General features: G+C 40.6%; 1 protein-coding gene and 1 long non-coding RNA gene across 2 annotated transcripts; one reads left to right on the plus strand and one right to left on the minus strand.

Moving 5' to 3' along the window:
- Positions 1-379: 379 nt before the first annotated feature.
- Positions 380-3179, plus strand: si:dkey-10c21.1. The gene is made up of 6 exons (XM_034694553.1): positions 380-571; positions 1102-1138; positions 1306-1428; positions 1576-1707; positions 1804-1838; positions 2748-3179. The coding sequence occupies exons 2-6, from the start codon at positions 1105-1107 to the stop codon at positions 3030-3032; spliced, it is 609 nt and encodes a 202-aa protein (XP_034550444.1). The 5' UTR covers positions 380-571; positions 1102-1104; the 3' UTR covers positions 3033-3179.
- A 5282-nt stretch (positions 3180-8461) lies between these two features.
- On the minus strand, positions 8462-9355 carry LOC117820679. Its single transcript, XR_004632818.1, has 4 exons — positions 9280-9355; positions 9138-9188; positions 8980-9062; positions 8462-8910 (listed from the first exon to the last, which is right to left on the minus strand). It is a non-coding gene; the product is annotated as an uncharacterized LOC117820679 (long non-coding RNA).
- Between the last annotated feature and the right edge of the window lie 12097 nt (positions 9356-21452).

Consider the following 21452-nt stretch of genomic DNA (forward strand, 5'->3'; position numbering starts at 1 on the left):
TGATGTATGCTAAATGATACAGTGGGCTCGATTATCACAGAACACTCCAGTAACACAGTAAAATTCAATCGATCATCATGGTTTTGCGTTTTCCGCATTGAAATGAAGTCACACATCAGTCAAACGTTTAGGCTGATAAAAAGGCTTATTCTTTAAGGTCTACTCAACAAAATGTCACAACAAGATATAAACTTTACTTTTGGGTCATTACTCACCACTGTTTAGCCCCACAAATAAGAATTGTATCGGTTTTAAACTGTACATTGCCGTGGACCGCTCCACTATGAGCGGTGCGCGTTCCCGCGATGGGGATGCAATGCTCGGCGGGCAGGCGTTTCTCGGCACAACACCGCCCGTGTTTTCTCCGCCTCTAATGTACACTACACAGGCTGAGCTAAAGAAAGAGGAAGTGCTCTTCTGGGTTTCCTGCGTAAAGTTAGAGGAGCAAAAGTTTAAGAGAAGAACTAAGTTTCTATCAACCAAAAGTCTGTTAATATACAACCTCATTATTTGGATCAATTTTTTTTTACCAACAGGCTTTGATCAGCACCGTAACTTACACCTAACGCAGGTAAGCAGTTCACTCATTTCAGTGTAATGTAATGCGTCATATGAGACTCTGGAGTTAACGCAGCAAAGCTGTAGTTTTGTGATAGAGTTAGTTAACTGAAGGTTTAGCATTTGTTTTTGCATACAACATGTCTAATCTGAATCCAGGCGATGGTCTTGTGAGGGAATTTTTAATATGTCAGTGAAAACATTTTGGAGAGGAAAGTCCTCTTGTGCGCGTAAACGGTGCGCCAAAGCGCTGAACCATTTGAAATCCGGACAAATACAAGCAGAAAAAAGTGCAAAGGAAAACAAAAATACACTCCCATATAGAAAACTGAAGAGTACTTCTGATATTGGTAACATTTTGATTATTATAATATAGAACGTTTCTACAAACGCCTTTCAGGTGTTGTCATTTTATTTACTTTCGATTTAGGAAGAATTTGTGGCTGCCTTTTTCATGGGTGGGGCCAAGAAATGCACAAAATGCTTATTGTTCTGTTAAACTGCCTCATATGTATATTGTGCATTTATCTTTATTCTTTGCAGATCATGGACAAGCTGAAGTCAGCCCTGGAAGCATTAGGTATGTGGCTTTACTTTATCTTGAGTGAGTTCAGAGAGGTACAATCCCAAAGTAAAAAAGATGAGAGTATGTGCTCTAAGGCAACATCAAACTCCAACCCAACAATGACCAGTGTTTTTCAGTACAAGTCTGTAAAAGTTAGGTAAGATTGTGATTCATATTTACAGGATCATCCACTCCAACAGTGGTCGCTGATGGGAGCAGCGTCGTAATGGCCAGAGATATACGTGGACAAGCAAAATCCATCAACTTGAATATAGAGACAGAGAGTGATCCAGACTATAAACCTGGTACGAATAAAGATTCCTCATGGAACATTCCATAGTATCATTGCTTAGCTTCAGTAGAGAATGTAGCTTTTACAATTTAAACACATGATCTGATCTTTACATTTATAATATTTTTATAGACATTGTGAAAATTTTTTCATTCTTCAGGAAATGCTGTTGGGCCGGCTCCGGCTGATTACACTGCACAGGGTGGCAGTGTAATATGTGCTGACATAATATCCGGTACTTTTGATACCATGGATACGTCAATATGTGTGAAAAAATCCAAAGTGCGTGCAGGTAACTTTTTGCTCTTTATTGAAATAATTAAACATTATGACATCTTTAATAAAATCAGGAAAAAATCAGCTCATGCTAACACTGCTCCCTTCTCAGGACAAGTAGATGAGACACCTCAGCCTTCCACCCAGGTAAAGTGCAGTCCACACACACACACACACACACACACACACACACACACACACACACACACGCACACAGTTGGCTTGATTTATGTAACTTCAGTGGAAGTTAATGAAAACAGTCGTATGAAGGATTTGATATTTGGTAACATGCTCTATAAGAGTTCTGAGCTACATGAGAGCAGGAGGGATCTCAAGTTATCTGGTGCAGGTGTGCAAACTGTGAGCCCATGAACCCAGAGAGCTCCTGCTGTCAAGAGTGGGACTTGGTAAAAACAGCACTGTAGGACCTTTCTGAATCAGAGAATACCAGCAGCTCACATACAACTGCAGTCTGCGTCACTCACCATCCAGAGTTCTCTTCAGCCTCACTGAACAATGCTGTTTTACCCACTTTCTTGAATTTTCTGAAATTATATCAGAAAACCAAAAAAGCAAAATGGAGATGTGTTGCAGATCTACACAACTAGAGATGTTTACCAAAGTACACTTTGCTAGCTGTTGAAGGGGAAGACTAGAATGAAAGAAACTCTACAGACATTACTGTGTCAGTGGGAAAATGTTCAGGATTTGTTGCTTCAAAAGATCTCAAAATAATATTAAAATTTAAAATGTGACTCTGAGTGTGTGAGGCAAACGTGTTAATGTCTCTGAGGAACTTAAACACTGTACATTCCCATACAGACAGGGAAGCTGTCAAAGGATAAACACACCCCTGAAATCTCAAACAAGATGGAGGTTAATAATAAAATAAATAACAAAAACTTCACATGCAGACCTCAGAACCACCACAGAGACATACAAAATATCAGATCATTTTTCCAAAGTTGAACATATTAAAAAGTACATATTTTCCTCACTTCTGTCTTAACTTTAAACCAAATGTGTTCAGGAAACAAAACCTGCTCTATCTTACAGGACCCTGCTGTGAGGTTCATCACTGAGCACAAGGTGGAGCTCATCGACCTGCTGAGGGCGGATCACTCCTTCATCCTGCAGCATGTACATGCCAAACTCATCATCACAGACAGAGAATATCAGAATATCAAACATACCTCTCTGCCAGAACAGGCTGTTACTGAAATGATTGATGGAGTGATCGATAAGGGTCCAGAGTCCTGCTCCCTTTTTCTTGAACTTCTCAAAGTTCACAGTGTTCTCAGGACTTATCCCCAGCTCAAGAAAATTACAGATAAAATGTAACAGGCAACAATTAAATCAACACTGATATGATTATAATGAAATGTTTAAATTAGTATGTTTTGAACAAAACACAAATCATACGATTTTACCTTTTTCTAAAGATTTTTTTATCAGTTTTGAAGAATAAACTTTTAATGCTCATAAAAATCCATTCTCTTCTTTATTTTGATGCACATGAAAAGCACCACAACCAAACATGCTGGAATGGCAGTGTTTGTTATCATAAATCAAAGGTTTCAGATTCAAAAATCAGATTCAGAGAATTTTATTGATCCCAGAGGGATGATTTATTTTACAGCCTGAAATAATTTGCATATCTGTTCGTTCTCCTTGAAGGGGTGAGGTAGCGCCACTCTGAGGGCATTAAAGAGAAATCCTGGTCTTAAATGTGTCCAGGTTGGCCTAATGTCTCTTTGGCTTTGTTGACCACACAGTTCATCCAAAGGGAGCTCAGATCTTCATGCTGTACTCCAAACATTTTTACCATGGTTTATGGATTTCTTATTAAGCAGAGGGGAATACATTTTGTTGCTGTTTTCATTTATTTTAAGTCATTAGGAGACATTTATGAAACTGATTAAGTTTCCAGGGATTGTACAGCTTTCAAAAGGACAAATGTTGGTCAGGGTTTAAACTTATGAGTCTAGTCAAGTGGGGTAGGTGGGACACACAAGGTTAACATGCTTTTTCCCTCCCTGATGGTTCCCAAACCACAGGTGGAACTAAGTCTCCAAGTAAATGAACATGTATCTATAAATGTCAAGTGTGTGTAACATGAAGGTTCCATGTGTGGTGGTTGGGTCACTCTATTAATAAGAAACAGCAGGATGGAGATGGATAACACTTTCTCAAGAGCACTTTACTGTAGCCACACTGGATCGGCATAACCACAACACTTTCTTGTCACTCAATCACATGTCACCGAACCAACCAATGAGAGGCTAGGATGAGCGAGCTCCAGGTAAATGTAATGAGAACAACAGAAGAACACTTCCAGTCAAAAGTTTGGACACACCTTCTCATTCAATGGTTTTCATTTATTTTAATTATTTTCGACATTGCAGATTAAAACTGAAGACATTAAAACTGTGAAATAATCTGGTTTTGCTATAATATGGATTACAATAGAGGTCAAATAGAGCTATCCATTGTGTGCTAACCCTACCTCTGAACAACACAACTGATGGTCTCAAACACATTAAGAAGGCAAGTCATTCTAAAAATGAACTCTTGACAAGGCTCACCTTTACCATAGGATTACAATAATGTAAACATATGTTAACCTCAACTCATACTGACTTTCCTGTTAAAGCTTACAAGTGCAAGGACAACAAAATGGGCAAAATAACATGCTAGGGAGAAAAAAATGGCAGAATGAAACAGCGTCTGCATTTTTTGTGATAATCTAGTAGCACATCTTGTCTCCAGGCAGCTTGTAATGTCATGTGAGTGTGTTCTTCATGTTCAAACTTTATCAAGCCTTCACAGACTCACACACTGCACGCTTGATACCATGAAGGGTGAAGTAGGCCAATTTAGGATTAAGGGCAAACCATTTACTTTCTGATCTTCTTCCTCAGCAGTCAGTCCTAACCATCAGTGTTTCATATTCATCACATATCCAAAATCATTGTTATGTTTAATTTTCTGTTGTTCCAGGTTCCTTTTTGTCAACTTCTAAAACAAAGAAGTCACTAATGCTTAATTTCATGGAGCATACAGTCGGCTCAGCTAACACTACTGGATGGTTAATATAATAATAAAGTAATCTTGTTTGTTCTGTTTTCATGTTTTCTTAGTTTTGTCATGAAGTGAATCTATTTGTTTTTGTCAATAAAAACATGGTGATGAGTATTTTTTGTAACTTACTATTGTTTATATTCAGTATGAAACTGTGCTAAAATAAGATGAGGTAAAACAATATAAACCTTTATTTATACCACAGCAGGGACATTCTGTGTTAAAAGAAGTTAAGAAAACAGCACATGGTGGAAACAGTGCACAGATGAACTGTGATGCCTCTTTATGAACTACACAAGAAAAAAAAAAAAACATCTGTGAAAGGACTCTCGTTTCCATACTGTAATCATTGATGTCTGTAACCACTGAAAGGGGGTAGGAGGTAAGGTGAGACTAATCCCAGCATGGTGAAGGAAAACCCTTTCATAATTTTTTACCACCGTATATTCACAGTGAGTCGTGCATTTGACTATCAAAAGAGAACAGGATGACATTTGTCAGAAAACATAACTTACATGCAAAGAGATAAGAGGTATCACTTTGTTCATGGAAGAAAATGAAAAGAAAAAGTGGGGAGAGGGGGAAGAAGGAAAAAAGATTGTAAAAAGAGGGGGTGAGGAGAAGGAGAGGAAGAAAAAGCAAAAGGACAAGAAAGAAAGGCAGAATGAGGGGAGTTGTTAAACGAAAGACAGAAGTGTGTTCTTGTGTGTATTTTCACACATTATTCTCAGTCTTGAGTGTTTCCTGTTATATTTGGGGTTACTTGCTGTGTGTGTGTGTGTGTGTGTGTGTGTGTGTGAGTGAGTGAGTGAGTGAGTGAGGAGAGAGAGAGAGATTTTATTTCATGCCTGTGTGGGTGTGTGCCGCTCCTGATTGACTAACCTCATTAGTTTCACCCATGTCTTGTGTCATACCTGTGTTGATCACCCGGTGTATGAAGTTTTTCTGTGTCCCTTCTCTCTTTGTCAGTTAATTTCATTCTTCCCCAAGTGTGATTCCTTGTGTTCTTCTGTGTATTTTCCCTGCGGCCCCTCAATGATTGTGTTGCTTTTGGACATTTTGGACTTTGAACTTTGTTTTGCAGGATTTTCTGTTTTACTCGAGGTGTTTTTGGATTGATTTAATATATTTATGTTTGTCTGCTCTTGGGTCCTCAGCTATTTCTAAAGATTGTGATAACCTACCTCTGAGAGAATGAGATTGTGATTGTCACTGAGCCTGTAACGCGTTTATACGTGCGCAAGTATGCGCCTGTGTGTCAGTGGGAATTAAATTTGACCTATGGCCCTCTAAAATTCAGGCTGGTATCGGCGATACCGATACTTTGTGCAAATACACCTAATGTGCCTGGTAAATCTAAAATAGTGTATTTCTGAGTTATTTATTTTAAACTTGTAAGTATATTGAGGTAGCAGCCTCATTTACAATATAGCCCAGCTAATACAACAGAAAAACCAAACAGAGGACACAATCATACAAAATAAGTGAAAATGGTGTTTTAAACACAAAAAGAGAAAATAAGTAGAATAAAACCATTAAAATAAATGATTCTTTAATTATTATTTCAGTATCGATCCGCACATCACTACAGTGAGCAGCAACAGGAGGGAGACGAGAGGGAGGGAACGTGCGCGACAGACAGAACGCACTGGAATGGGGAGAAAACGAGTGACTGCAGGAAACGCAGTAAAATTTAGACAGTTCAACGGGATACACAGTTCAAAGGCAGAATGTTGACTGTGCAAGGTGAAAGTGTCAATCAGGCTCCACAAAAAACCTGCAAAGGCACATTAGATCTGTCTGTGAAGGTTCTCAGTCCTCCAGGTCATGGACATCAGAACTGTTTATCCATGCAGTGCAATTGGAAGAATAAAGACAGTCAAGGGAACCTGCTGTGAATGAAGGTGTTTAAAAGTTTAATATACAGACATCAGAGATTGGACATTTTTGTCTAACTGAGAGGGGTCTTTATAATTCATTCAGTGATTCATTTTACAAATAATTTTATATTGTTTTAGGTAATACATTCATTTTATCAAGAAAAAAATCTGAGGAGCCAGTTGGGAGCCGAAAGAGTCGACTCTTTGTAGTGAGCCGAGCCAAAAGAACCGAATCTCTAAAAAGAGCCGGAATTCCCATCACTATTAGACAGCAGTATAAACCCTAAGGATAGTTTTAAAATAACAAACCCGGTTGCCAGCACACGTGTGATTTCCTGACAGGATGTTACAGGGAACATAGAACTCCTCTATCGTGCCCTTATTCAAATCAGTCGTACACAATACAAAACTCTGCTCCTGTGTGCCGCCCGTGTTTTCTCCGCAGTTAAAGACGTACACTACACAGGTTGAGCTAAAGAAAGAGGGAGTGCTCTTCTGAGTTTCCTGCTTAAAGTTAGGAGCAAACGTTTAAGAGCTAAGTTTTTATCAACCAAAAGTCTGTTAATATACAACCTCATTATTTGGATCCTTTTTTTTTTTTAAACCAACAGGCTTTGTTCAGCACCGTAACTTACACCTAAGGTAAGCATTTCACTCATTTCAGTGTACCGTACTGTGTCATGGAGACTCTGGAGTTAACGCAGCAAAGCTGTAGTTTTGTGATAAAGTTAGTTAACTGAAGGTTTAGCATTTGTTTTTCATACAAAATGCCTAATCTGAATCCAGGCGATGGTCTTGTGAGGGAATTTTCAGTGAAAACATTTTGGAGAGGAAAGTCCTCTTGTGCACGTAAACGGTGCGCCAAAGTGCTGAACCATTTGTAATCTGGACAAATACAAGCAGAAAAAAGTGCAAAGGAAAACAAAGATACACTCCCATATAGAAAACTGAAGAGTACTTCTGATATTGGTAACATTTTGATTATTATAATATAGAACGTTTCTACAAGCGCCTTTCAGGTGTTGTCATTTCATTTACTTTCGATTTAGGAAGAATTTGTGGCTGCCTTTTTCATGGGTGGGGCCAAGAAATGCACAAAATGCTTTTCGTTCTGTCAAACTGCCTCAGATGTAAATTGTGCATCATCTTTCTTCTTTGCAGATCATGGGCATTGGGAATTCAGTCCTGAGAGCATTTGGTATGTGGCTTTATTTTATCTTTGAGTGAGTTCAGAGAGGTACAATCCCAAAGTTATAAAAAAAAAAAAAAAAAAAGTGTATGTGCTCCAAGGCAACATCAAACTCCAACCCAGCAATGACCATTTTTTTTTTTCAATAAAAGTCTGTAAAAGACAGGCAAGATTGTGATTCACATTTACTGGATCAATGGGTGCTTAATGGGTGCCCAGGGACCGCTGGAGATGTGCGTAAAAGAATTAAACAACCCGTCGTCACTTTACCTCCTTGCCATGGCAACTTATAAACATGGGACTATGGCATCCAGCCAACCCACAAGTTATTAAATCTCTGTTAGCATGTTAGACAAGTGTGGCAAGGTGGAGGGGGGCAACATTAAGGGTTTGACATAAAGTAAAGAAACAAAAATGTAACCATTTGACACCACCTGGGGTATTTCCCCCCCAAGAAATAAACAAACATCTTAATAAATAAAAAGGCAACACAGGTTCAATAACTGAATTTAGATAGACGTGGTTCAAGAGAAAATGTAAATTTATTGATAACTTAAAATGGGTGCATCTGTGAAGAGAGCAGGGTTAGTTATTGCTAAAAAAAAAAAAAAATTAGTCAGTTGGGGGAGCTGTATTAAAAGTTTATTACAATACAATTTTTTTATTTTCCCTTAAAAATTCACTTTCAAATCAATGTGATTTAAAAATTAGCTAAATCAGAGGGGGAAGCAAGGGGTGCCAGCAGAGGGGAGGCAGCTTAAAATCTAGGGGTGTCTTCCAGGAGTGCAACTTACCCACCACTCGTGAACTCAAGGCAAACTATTGTGTCCCAATGCGCTAACAACAACGAACAGTGCAGGGAACCACCTAGAGTGCCTAGCCTCAATAAGCAGCTAGCAACCACCACGCTACAGGGGAAATGACAAAAGTATTAGACAAAGAAAACAAATAAACCAGTTGGTTCAGTTAAAAACTGAAAGCACATACATTCATCCAAGGCCAAAACAAATCAATAAAAAGGCAAATCAATCAAGGCAAAGCAAAAAGGCAAAACAGCAGCCGATAAGGCCTGAAATACAGAAAAATAAATAATTACATTTCATAAAGTATGCCTCAACCCTCATGTTGCCCAACTTACCAGGAACTTGCTTCACTGTAACAATGACCCATGGGAACAGCTACCAAGGACGCCTCAAGCAAAAAGGACCAATGGAACAGACACTATACAAGAGATAAAATGGATCCTATAAAATAGTTCCACATCTCAGGAATTAACAATCTTTAAAACAAACAAACCTCAATCAGACCAGACACCACTTCACCCAAGCTAGCGAGGCAGACAGGGGGCTATTCCAAGACAAAATTAACTGTGTTGGCTTTAAGTAAGTGAAAAATTAATTAAAAACAATGTGGGAATAATCCTTTTTTTCTAACCTACCTCAGTGCAAGGAGCATGTGGCAACTGGCAGGCAAACCAGACAGAGAGGCAGCCATGTTGCCACAGGTGCTTTTTATATGGTTCACCTGATTAGGGGGAGGATTGATCTACTTCCAAGAGGCTGCATTCAAGGCAAACAATGAAAAACCAAGACAGTGGCTGTTTCCGAAACGGCCTGCTACATACTACTTACTAATGTAGTAGGCAGTAGGTATTGCCTACTACATACTGCGTTTGAATTTAGTATGTAGTATGACTGTTCTGTCTGATCTGTCATGCAGCATGCTGAGCCAGACTTCGCTGGATTTCCGGTTTTGGAAAGCGGAAGTACACAATGGCGAAGCCGATAAATAAAATGCTTATTTAGCATCCATTTATGATTTAAAAAGTTAGGAAGTGGTTTATATGTAATTTGATAACTTTCACAGCACCCAAAAACGGATTTCCTCCCGTCAAAAAATGAGGAAAAAGAAAAAGCAGAACGAGCGCTGTGCATTATGGGAAACAGTACGTGAGGCAGACTGGTCTGATGCATACTGTGAAATTTTCCCGAATCAGTAGACATCCGGGGAGATTTGGCATACTGCAGATTTTGCTCTTGTCCACATACTACTTACTACATACTGAATTTTGGACATATCAGTACGTACTGCTAGTATAGTAGGCGATTTCGGAAACAGCCTATGAGCACTGCTCCCACTACACAAGGAAAAAATAAACATTTCTGTGTCTTCTCCTGGGCTGTCTGCCTGGTTGAACATCATAAACAAGCATACATTACTTATTTTTGCGTATCAAAGGTCATGAGGTGCTTAAAATTGACTTTTCTTAGTTTAATGCTTGAAGGGAGGCTGATCCCCCTCGTGCGTAAATCCAAGATGGTCTGTGATGGGCTCGTGACATTTTTTGATTTTTTTCCTTCTACTTAGACAGCAGTATAAACCCTAAGGATAGTTTTAAAATAACAAACCCGGTTACCAGCACACGTGTGATTTCCTGACAGGATGTTACAGGGAACATATTAGAACTCCTCTATCGTGCCCTTATTCAAATCAGTCTTACACAATACAAAACTCTGCTTCTGTGTGCCGCCCGTGTTTTCTCCGCCTCTAATGTACACTACACAGGTTGAGCTAAAGAAAGAGGGAGTGCTCTTCTGGGTTTCCTGCGTAAAGTTAGAGGAGCAAAAGTTTAAGAGAAGGGCTAAGTTTTCATCAACCAAAAGTCTGTTAATATACAATCTCATTATTTGGATCAATTTTTTTTTTACCAACAGGCTTTGTTTGGCGACAGCTCTCTAACTTAAACCTAACGCAGGTAAGCAGTTCACTCATTTCAGTGTACCGTACTGTGTCATGGAGACTCTGGAGTTAACACAGCAAAGCTGTAGTTTTGTGATAGAGTTAGTTAACTGAAGGTTTAGCATTTGTTTTTGCATACAACATGTCTAATCTGAATCCAGGCGATGGTCTTGTGAGGGAATTTTTAATATGTCAGTGAAAACATTTTGGAGAGGAAAGTCCTCTTGTGCGCGTTAACGGTGCGCCAAAGTGCTGAACCATTTGTAATCTGGACAAATACAAGCAGAAAAAAGTGCAAAGGAAAACAAAAATACACTCCCATATAGAAAACTGAAGAGTACTTCTGATATTGGTAACATTTTGATTATTATAATATAGAACGTTTCTACAAACGCCTTTCAGGTGTTGTCGTTTCATTTACTTTCGATTTAGGAAGAATTTGTGGCTGCCTTTTTCATGGGTGGGGCCAAGAAATGCACAAACTGCTCATTGTTCTTTCAAACTGCATCAGGTGAACATTTTGCATTTATCTTTCTTCTTTGCAGATCATGGGCATCCGGAATTCAGTCCTGAGAGCATTAGGTATGTGCGTTTATTTTATCTTTGAGTGAGTTCAGAGAGGTACAATCCCAAAGTAAAAAAGATGAGAGTATGTGCTCTAAGGCAACATCAAACTCCAACCCACCAATGACCAGTGTTTTTCAGTACAAGTCTGTAAAAGTTAGGTAAGATTGTGATTCATATTTACAGGATCATCCACTCCAGCAGTGGTCGCTGATGGGGGCAGCGTCGTAATGGCCAGAGATATACGTGGAGAAGGAAAATCCCTCAACGTGAATATAGAGACAGAGAGTGATCCAGACTATAAACCTGGTACGAATAAAGATTCCTCATGGAACATTCCATAGTATCATTGCTTAGCTTCAGTAGAGAATGTAGCTTTTACAATTTCAAACACATGATCTGATCTTTACATTTATAATGTTTTTATAGACATTGTGAACATTTTTTCCTTCTTCAGGAAATGCTGTTGGGCCGAATCCGGCTGATTACACTGCACAGGGTGGCAGTGTAATATGTACTGATAGAATATCCGGTACTTTTGATACCATGGATACGTCAATATGTGTGAAAAAATCCCAAGTAGGTGCAGATAACTTTTTGCTCTTTATTGAAATAATTAAACATTATGACATCTTTAATAAAATCAGGAAAAAATCAGCTCATGCTAACACTGCTCCCTTCTCAGGACAAGTAGATGAGATGCCTCAGCCTTCCACCCAGGTACAGTGCAGTCCACACACACACACACACACACACACACACACACACACGCGCACACAGTTGGCTTGATTTATGTAACTTCAGTTGAAGTTAATGAAAACAGTCGTATGAAGGATTTGATATTTGGTAACATGCTCTAAAAGAGTTCTGAGCTACATGAGAGCAGGAGAGATCCCAAGTTATCTGGTGCAGGTGTGCAAACTGTGAGCCCATGAACCCAGAGAGCTCCTGCTGTCAAGAGTGGGACTTGGTAAAAACAGCACTGTAGGACCTTTCTGAATCAGAGAATACCAGCAGCTCACATACGACTGCAGTCTGCGTCACTCACCATCCAGAGTTCTCTTCAGCCTCACTGAACAATGCTGTTTTACCCACTTTCTTGAATTTTCTGAAATTATATCAGAAAACCAAAAAAGCATAATGGAGATGTGTTGCAGATCTACACAACTAGAGATGTTTACCAAAGTACACTTTGCTAGCTGTTGAAGGGGAAGACTAGAATGAAAGAAACTCTACAGACATTACTGTGTCAGTGGGAAAATGTTCAGGATTTGTTGCTTTAAAAGATCTCAAAATAATATTAAAATTTAAAATGTGACTCTGAGTGTGTGAGGCAAACGTGTTAATGTCTCTGAGGAACTTAAACACTGTACATTCCCATACAGACAGGGAAGCTGTCAAAGGATAAACACACCCCTGAAATCTCAAACAAGATGGAGGTTAATAATAAAATAAATAACAAAAAACTTCACATGCAGACCTCAGAACCACCACAGAGACATACAAAATATCAGATCATTTTTCCAAAGTTGAACATATTAAAAAGTACATATTTTCCTCACTTCTGTCTTAACTTTAAACCAAATGTGTTCAGGAAACAAAACCTGCTCTATCTTACAGGACCCTGCTGTGAGGTTCATCACTGAGCACAAGGTGGAGCTCATCGACTTGCTGAGGGCAGATCACTCCTTCATCCTGCAGCATGTACATGCCAAACTCATCATCACAGACAGAGAATATCAGAATATCAAACATACCTCTCTGCCAGAACAGGCCGTTACTGAAATGATTGATGGAGTGATCGATAAGGGTCCAGAGTCCTGCTCCCTTTTTCTTGAACTTCTCAAAGTTCCCAGTGTTCTCAGGACTTATCCCCAGCTCAAGAAAATTACAGATAAAATGTAACAAGCAACAATTAAATCAACACTGATATGATTATAATGAAATGTATAAATTAGTATGTTTTGAACAAAACACAAATCATACGATTTTACCTTTTTCTAAAGATTTTTTTTATCAGTTTTGAAGAATAAACTTTTAATGCTCATAAAAATCCATTCTCTTCTTTATTTTGATGCACATGAAAAGCACCACAACCAAACATGCTGGAATGGCAGTGTTTAATCATGTCTTACATTGTTGTGTTGTAACCTACTGACAAAGTAAATAGTTAAAAGATCAGGTGAGACTGGCGCTGATTCAAGATGTGTTTCTGTAGCTTCTCATCCATATAATCTGACACACAGTTGTTCACATGATTTTACACATTGGTACATGGGGATTATAATGTGAAAAAAACAGAAGGCTTTATGTCATTCCAGTGTCTGACTTCTAATCCAAGTAAACCTGCTCTGTTCAGTTTAATGCATGCTGGACATGGCCTCCTTTTAAAAATGTTCAGTGCAGAGAGATACTTCTTAGACGTTTGTAAGATGCAACACAGCACCAGGATTGCAAAGGGGTGGAAAGTTTCTGTTAAATTTCCATGGGGAGTTAAGCTGGGGGATTTTGAAAATATTCCAAATTGGAAATTCAAAATGTTAAATGAAAAGAGCCGCTCTCCCTCCAACAAAGTCCCATTCAACATGCAAATCAAAAAGCATCTTCCCTCAAGCTTCTGAAGCCTAGCCTCTGCAGGATTCTAGAAATCATGTGTGCATGTGATGGAGGAATGCACCGTGCATGTAGGGGGCGTGGTCTCAATAGTCCTGCAGTGAGCAGTGTGCTATGTGCATGTGATTGAGGAATAGCATATATATTCAACTGTACTTGCATGAAATGTGGTTGTTTTAGTCAGGATAATGCTTAAATATATTTTCCCCAACTATATTTAAGTTCACTAAGAGCCAACCTTTATTTTGGTCAATTCCTGCTTTATTCCCGGTTATTCCCATAAAGTGTAGGGAACAGCTTACCAACCACTGACATTTACACCAGCAGATGCAGAAATAGGGACTCTGGCATCATGAAGGACACCTCCCACCCTGCACACACACTGTTTGCTCCTCTCCCCTCAGGCAGGAGGCTGCGGAGCATCAAGAGCAGAACCACCAGAATGAGGAACAACTCTGGTGGTGCTCTGTAGTCTCGGCCGCTCCCAGCCATACAGACTCTGACATGAACAGTACAATAAAACCTCAAAACTTGCACACTGTACATTTGCAAATTCAATTGCACAATTTTTATATTTATATTTGTATTTATATTTTTACATTTATTACCATGTCTTCCCTTAATTGTATGCTCTTTTTTTGGCTTAATGCAGGACCTGAGAAACGGAATTTTGTTCCATATTATTCGACAGCTTGTATTGGTATGACAATAAAAAAACCTTGAATCTTGAATCCTTGAATCTTGAAAATATTACTAGGCAGCCCAACATTATTATCACACTTAACATCAATGCAGTATAAAGCTTGTACATGTGTATATAAGTTTTTCTTGAACAAATGAAACAAGAGGACTGTGATTGATTGCATTTTTAGTCAAAGCAGGAACACTGACAAAACAGGAACACTGTGACATTGATGGATCAGGTGGAGTCTATGAGTTAAGCCTTGGAATAAAGGTCTTCATTCAGGATCCAAGTTTTTCTTTTAGGAAAAAATGAGAGCTTTGTTCTCACAAATATAGTGCCGTTTGCCAAGACAGACAATGTCATCCCAGGAATTCATCCAGTCTTTATGTCCAATGCTCCTCAGTGGGACTATGGCAACACAGTCCTGTCCCACACTGCTCCATAGGCAGCCAATACTTCATATCTGGCTTTTAATTGAGGCCATTAACCCACATGAACCTGCCATTCCTCACCATGTCCTGCAACCCGATCCATGCTGAATGGAATCCTACTTGTGGATGCTGCAGTACGAACTGATAAGTCATGTTGGTCAGGATTGCCTGGTATGCAGAATTCAAAACAACAGCCAGGTCACCTCCATCAACAGAGCACATCCTACGAGCATCCCCCCCAGTTTCTTTGTGTTGGAGACAGGTAGCAGCAGTGGGTATTATGCTCAGTCCAGTCAGGGGGGCAGCGTGTACACTGCAGCGTGCTTTTGTTGCAAAATGTCCACAGGAAGTCCCCAGTTACTGTTCGTAGCTTCACCCTAGTGGGCTCTAAAAGTGTCCCTGCCGGCACCACATCGGGTCTCACTAGCGTTGCGGTGGAGCCAGTATCAACAAGGGCTGTTTGTGGAGCACCCGCCAGGGTGATGGGGACATGGCAAAAGTTCCCTGCATGGGTCAAGCCCACCACCCTAGCAGATTCTGTGCCATCGTCTGCTTCTGGGGGGAGTGGAGCCCCGCCCCCCTGGCTGTTCAGTTGGGCTCCGTCTGCCGGAAAAAAGGCAGGTAAGGACGCAGAGAAAGGAGCCTGCGTCGTCCCTTCTACGCAGGCCCCGAGGCGTTTCCCGGAACACCAGCATGCTTTGGGCACCGCCTGCTGATGTGACCCTGCTGACCACATGTCCAGCACACTGGGGGGCTTCGGCGAGGACTGGGGCTGTTGTGTGTCGATTGCAGCAACACCGCTCTGATCAGTTCAGTCAATTCAGCAACCCAGGCTGGTTTCTCCTGGCCCGGGTTATCATGCACCACAGCCCTTGCAACCGGCTCATGGAAGCTCTCAGCAGCGGCTCCCACAGCCTCCCTCTCCACTGCCAGCTCCAGGGCCTCCTGCAGACTGATTGGATGGGCAAGCTGTGTCTGTATACGCAGCTCCCTGGGGAATAAGGCTCGTATAAACTGGTCTCTTGCTAGTTCATTCTGCACAACAGTGGGCATGTGGGCATAAACTTTCCTCACCAAAGTCTCAATGTCATTAGCCAGCACACGGAGAGGCTCCCCTGGCTGCCTCTGCCTGTTTGTCAGCTCTGCACGTAGGACACCAGGCTGGTTACACTGTCCGAACCGCCGCTGGAGAGCTCCAGCTCCAAGCCCCATAATCCTTTCTTTCAGCCGGGCTCAGCTGCAGCAAGCATGACAGGGCGTCATCGGTAAGGCACATGGCAAACTGGAGAGCTTTAGTGCCTGCTGACCAGGTGGCAGCCTGAGCTAGCAGTTCAAATTGGGCATGAAAGGCCTCCCAGTCCGCCTTACCGGAGTACTTCGGGGTCTTGACCTGTGACCGATCACACATGGCGCCGCCATCTTTGTTTGTGTCCAGACCCGCAACGCTTCTGGCCGCTGCACCTGCGCTTGATGGGCTGAAACCGGCGTCCGCCGCTAGCCTCCTGGCTGTCTGTCTCAAGCGGCTCATGTGCCCTGCAGCACGGTCCACAGTCCATCACATCCGCCGGCATGTAAGACTGTCCATCGTCCATTACCTCCTCCTTGACTTTCGGACGAGCCCCGCTCCCGTCACGTTCGGCCTTCATTGTAACCGACGATTGAAGTTAGCCGATTCCAAGCTAGATGTGGCTAACACAGTTTAGCGTAGAAAGTTCGGTATTTACACTTCTGACACCAATGTAACATCCGTCCTGGACGCTGTAGAAAATCACGAGCCGATTCGTAGTAACTCCTTTTAATTCCCGGTCACTGTCAGCCGTGACCACGCCAGTTACAACAGTTACAACAGCAACAAAACATCCAACCGTTCAACTATGAAAAAACTCTCCTTTTTCTCCCTCCCGCTCGCACACACACTCTCTTAACGCCGCCCCCTCCTGATGCCTTCACTAAAGTCATTTTTAACGTGAAAAATTTAACTGAAGCAGTCAAGTGATTGAACTCTAAAGGTCTTGTGTTCCAGCCATCAATGCTCAAGCAATACGATGGAGACAATCACCATGGTAAGATTGAAAAACTTGGAGAAGAGACATAAATAGTGCAGAAATACAGGCTGCTGCACAGTGTCAACCCAACCATGAGAGGTCACAATTGGACAAGCTAAAAAAAAATGTTTTCAAAGCATTGATGGTACAGTACACATCTATCTTTCAGATGTACACAGGCACATTTCAATATCTCCTTAAATTGAATTGATGAAACCACATGAAAGAATTTGACCAAACAGGCTGTTCACTTCATACAACGGGGACAGAAACCTGATCGAATCAGCATCTTCAAGTGTGCAACACTCACATATTAGTTTCTTTCTGCAGGGGTGAAGTATCAAATGTGATGAGAGTCAGTTTTACTTAATTGGAAATGGTTGTCTGAACCTTTAATTGACACCTTGATTGAAGTGTGTAGAGTTCAAACTAGATCATCCTGCTTATGTTATATAAAGAAATCTGTAAAATGAATATAAATATTTTGACTCACTCTCATCCCCTCAGTCTCTCTGTCTGGATAAGAGGCTTTGGGTACCTGGCTGTGGACCAAGGAGCTGAGGATGTGTGGAGTAAGAGTGCAGAGGAAGGTGGCTGAAGGGTCCCTCTGGAATGGAAACAGTCTGACGCACTTAGTAGATCATAAAACGGCAGCAGGATTAGCGCGAGTCTTTGGGGGACAGAGAATGACAAACACACTCACACCTCACCAGAACTGTGCGCAAGATTCACTACCACATATTTCCCCACTATTTTTATGGATCTTAGCTCTCCTGAGTCTGAGGCCCCCAGCTGTGAACGATTTGTGAGGGGAGCTGCAACAATCCAAGGGTTTAGGGCTTTAGTCTGTTGATGTTGTCCCTGCACCCCTCAGATCAACAGTAAACCCCTTTCACTTATTCTTTTGTCCCCTTGTATACGTTCAACTTTTGCAGAGATAAAAGAGCACCCCACTAGTTTGGCATTATAGTCCTGAAACATCCTCAAACTCATGATGGATGGCATAAGAAATATTATCATTTGAAGATCCATGAATTTTCTCTATTTTATTCCATGCATTAGCCTACCTTATCAAAGTCTGACACTCACATTACCCATGATGCAACTTTACCTCTGCTCGGAAGAAATACAGGGGACCTCTGCCTGTCCAAAAAATGTCTCAATGATCAATCAATCAGACTTTATTTGTACAGCAGTGCAACTGTCGAAGCACAAGGTTTAAACATCTTGGACTTAGCCAAGTAGTTTCATCTTGTCTACCTCGCCAAACTGTCAGTTCCATAATTTTTCGTTTTAACTTAGATGGGTAGAGGCAGCCAACTACTTGGGAGTATTTCTTAAAAAAATATGGTTGGGTTTAAAACATTAAGTCAACATAGTAAGTTCACTCCAGAGGGGAAATTGGGTTCTTTCCCTTGAGTTTTTTTTTTTTGCCAATGACAAGAAATACGAGGGCCAATCACAATGGTGCTATGGGCCTAAGGAGTTATCTGTTAGGAAAATAAATAAGCATGTGTTATGTTGGTAGCAGCTAATCTAGCCCCAAGCTGAAGTGGCAACACTGGGTGCTAAAAAAGCCAATGCAGAAGTGCTAAGAAATGACTGATATGACTGACAGATGGGCTTGTTGCAGCTGTTTTCCAGGGGGCTGCATTCCTAACATGGTGACTTCCCATTGCAAGGCTTCATAACCTCTACTCAGAAACCAATGGGTGACATCCATGATGTTTACAGTCTTTGTTCAACCTTTAGCCCCCAAAAGAGAGCAGAATTGATTTCAGAGGGCCTTTCATCTTCCTAAGCCCCAACTGTTACTGACTCAAGTGACATCACTTGAGGTGATCTGTTAGACTTGACACGGCTTTGTCTGGAATAACACACATCCGTATTCCCATACTCAGTGGTACCCCATGTGACATATAAGCAGACAATAATGTTAAGGTAGTTTTTATTTTATTTTAACATTGAGTAAAATAAATAGGATTTGTACATTATTACCTTACAGCTTTGGGACATACTATCATTCAGGGAAGTTCTGTGAGATCTGCATTTGTTTAAGGATCCCAAACAAAACTAATAAGGGAAGCTCGTTCTACATAACATTCTGGATAGAAAGTAGGAGTAGCTTTATTTTTCCACGAGTTGTCTCAAAGATTAATTATCTTGCATATCTCAATGAGGAGTTTTCCCAGGCCCTTCTCTGGTCCAGAGATGGTGCTCCCTAAAAGGATTGTTATTATTATGTACACTTCATTGGTGAGATTGAATATGTATTTAAGGTGACTTCTAGAAGATTTTAATTTGTGCTAAAATATTTCTTGATGACCAAATATTACACGTAAGATTGGTTTAAATTAAAATTAAAAAAGATCACGATGTTACATACTGTTATTTGTTGCTCACTTTCTGAATGTAACAGGGTGGCACCAGACATCAGAATACATTACCATGCCCTATTGTTCTGCTTTCCCCCTGTAGTCCCAACATGGGGGACATTTTTCACATGCCACTGCACTGCCAAGCTTTCGAAACACGAACCCCCGCCAGGCCAGACGGCGAATGCAACCCAGCAGTGAGAAAGAAGGTATCTGTTACAGAGGCAAGAGGCCAGCTCAACAGTATTTGTTTTAGCAGCAGGCTATTAGCCGGCATGCTTGTCTAGTTTATTTACAAGTTTCCAGTCATGTTAAAACTCCTCTTCAGTAGAAGAGATAAGGGGTGGACTCTTTAACCCATTCATTATCCAGCTTCAGTCTCAATATGTAAGAGCTGTAAGAGTCACAGAGATGGTGCTGGCACATCTTCTGTTCGATATCACGAAACTTACACCAAGTTAAAGGGTGTGTGATTGGTTGAGTGCTCTGGGTACTCTGCTGGTATCCTAGATATGGATAATGATTCCAGACACCAAGAAAGACTTCAGGAGGAAGGGGCTATTATTCTGTTTTTTTAAATGTCAGAATTGTAGGGCTGCAATACACAACTTTTAGATAGTCCACTGGTTGACAATTACTGAAACAGTTCATCAAGTAATTGGATAATGAATGCACAATAACATGATGGGTTTCATTAGTTATCAGCTTTGAAAGTTAACATGTATGTCACGGTATGTATTTAGTATTTAGTGTTTAACAAGAGTAAAGGAAAAGGAGATGTGACCAACTTGTAGGGAATCCTTTTCTTGGCAGCATTGAGGGTGAAATGTTCCTTGACCTGAGAAGTTTTAGGATATGATGATGTTTGATCAGGTGCTGCCATTTTATTATTTTTTGTTTACCTGACATTTTTTTTTAACAAATTTCAGTCTGTTTCATAACCAGCTAAACAAATCATGGTAGGAAAATCATAGCCACTCACGATACAACAAGGGTAATGCTCCACATCATGGGGACTTGGAAATGAGGATGTTCTTTGCAACTTTTGCTGTGTTGAACAAACTTAAAAGAAACTTTGCTTTCTTGTTCAAAGTACAGCACTTGCATGCATTGCATTATTTAAATTAACATTAGCCTTACAAAGGCAACAGAAGTTTGTCTCTGTAACATATTGTACTTTATAAACATATGAAGCAATCCATGTCCTTTGATATACTGGTGTTTTTTTATTATACGACACAACCACCCTCTTTTTGCACACACACACAAGCACACACACACACACACACACACACAGAGCACAGCAGTCCCCCAGTTGTCTGAAAATAGCCGCGCTTGGCGTAAATGCATTCAGAAATAGCCAGCAGTTGAAAAGGGTCAGACATGGATACCCTGAGAGATAGTTGCGTCTCAGGTGTCATCTCACTTCCTTCATTTTGTTTGTGTCACATACAGTATATATCTATAGAACTGCAGGGTGTATAGGATCTCATTCTCATACAGTAGACTTGGGTGTTCACTTAATCCTATTTCCTGCTGTGCATTTTGAGGCCTGTTCCACTTTAAACAGCTAAACACAGCTCACTCCACTGTGTTATCTGTGTTCGGTGTCCACACACAATTCACTTATCTCTTTCATTCTTCTTTTTCATCACAACCCTAAAGACAAACTTATTTATATACATTTGTACACAGTCTGCACAAGGTCCTGTATGTTATTTGTATAATACATGAAACAGACCTTTATTTGTATCTCCCATGATTTTTCACAGTTTGACGTCTTACAACCATCTTGTTATGCAAACTGAAGGTCTTCAGGTATGCACATAAAAGCATGCATTGATTATATAACATTAAGTATGTTCTAAGAAAATGGAATAAATGACTGTGGATGCTAAAATAGCAGGCAGAAGATACAGCCAAGCAAGTGACAAACATTTGGGTGTGATGTATAAGATACAAGCACTTAATACTACTGTTGGCTTACTTTAACATGTGAGAAGGGTGTGGGGTCAAGATGGTGGAATTTGAGGTCACTCTGGGAAATGTGGAGCATCTTAGCCAGAGACAAATACACACCAGTAAGAAACCCCAAAACTCACAGCAGTGGGTCAATGTAAATGTAACAAAGAAAACCTTTCACCTACATCTCAACATAT

This window comes from Notolabrus celidotus, chromosome 10 (assembly GCF_009762535.1).
Source record: "Notolabrus celidotus isolate fNotCel1 chromosome 10, fNotCel1.pri, whole genome shotgun sequence".
Classification (NCBI taxonomy): Eukaryota; Metazoa; Chordata; class Actinopteri; order Labriformes; family Labridae; genus Notolabrus; species Notolabrus celidotus.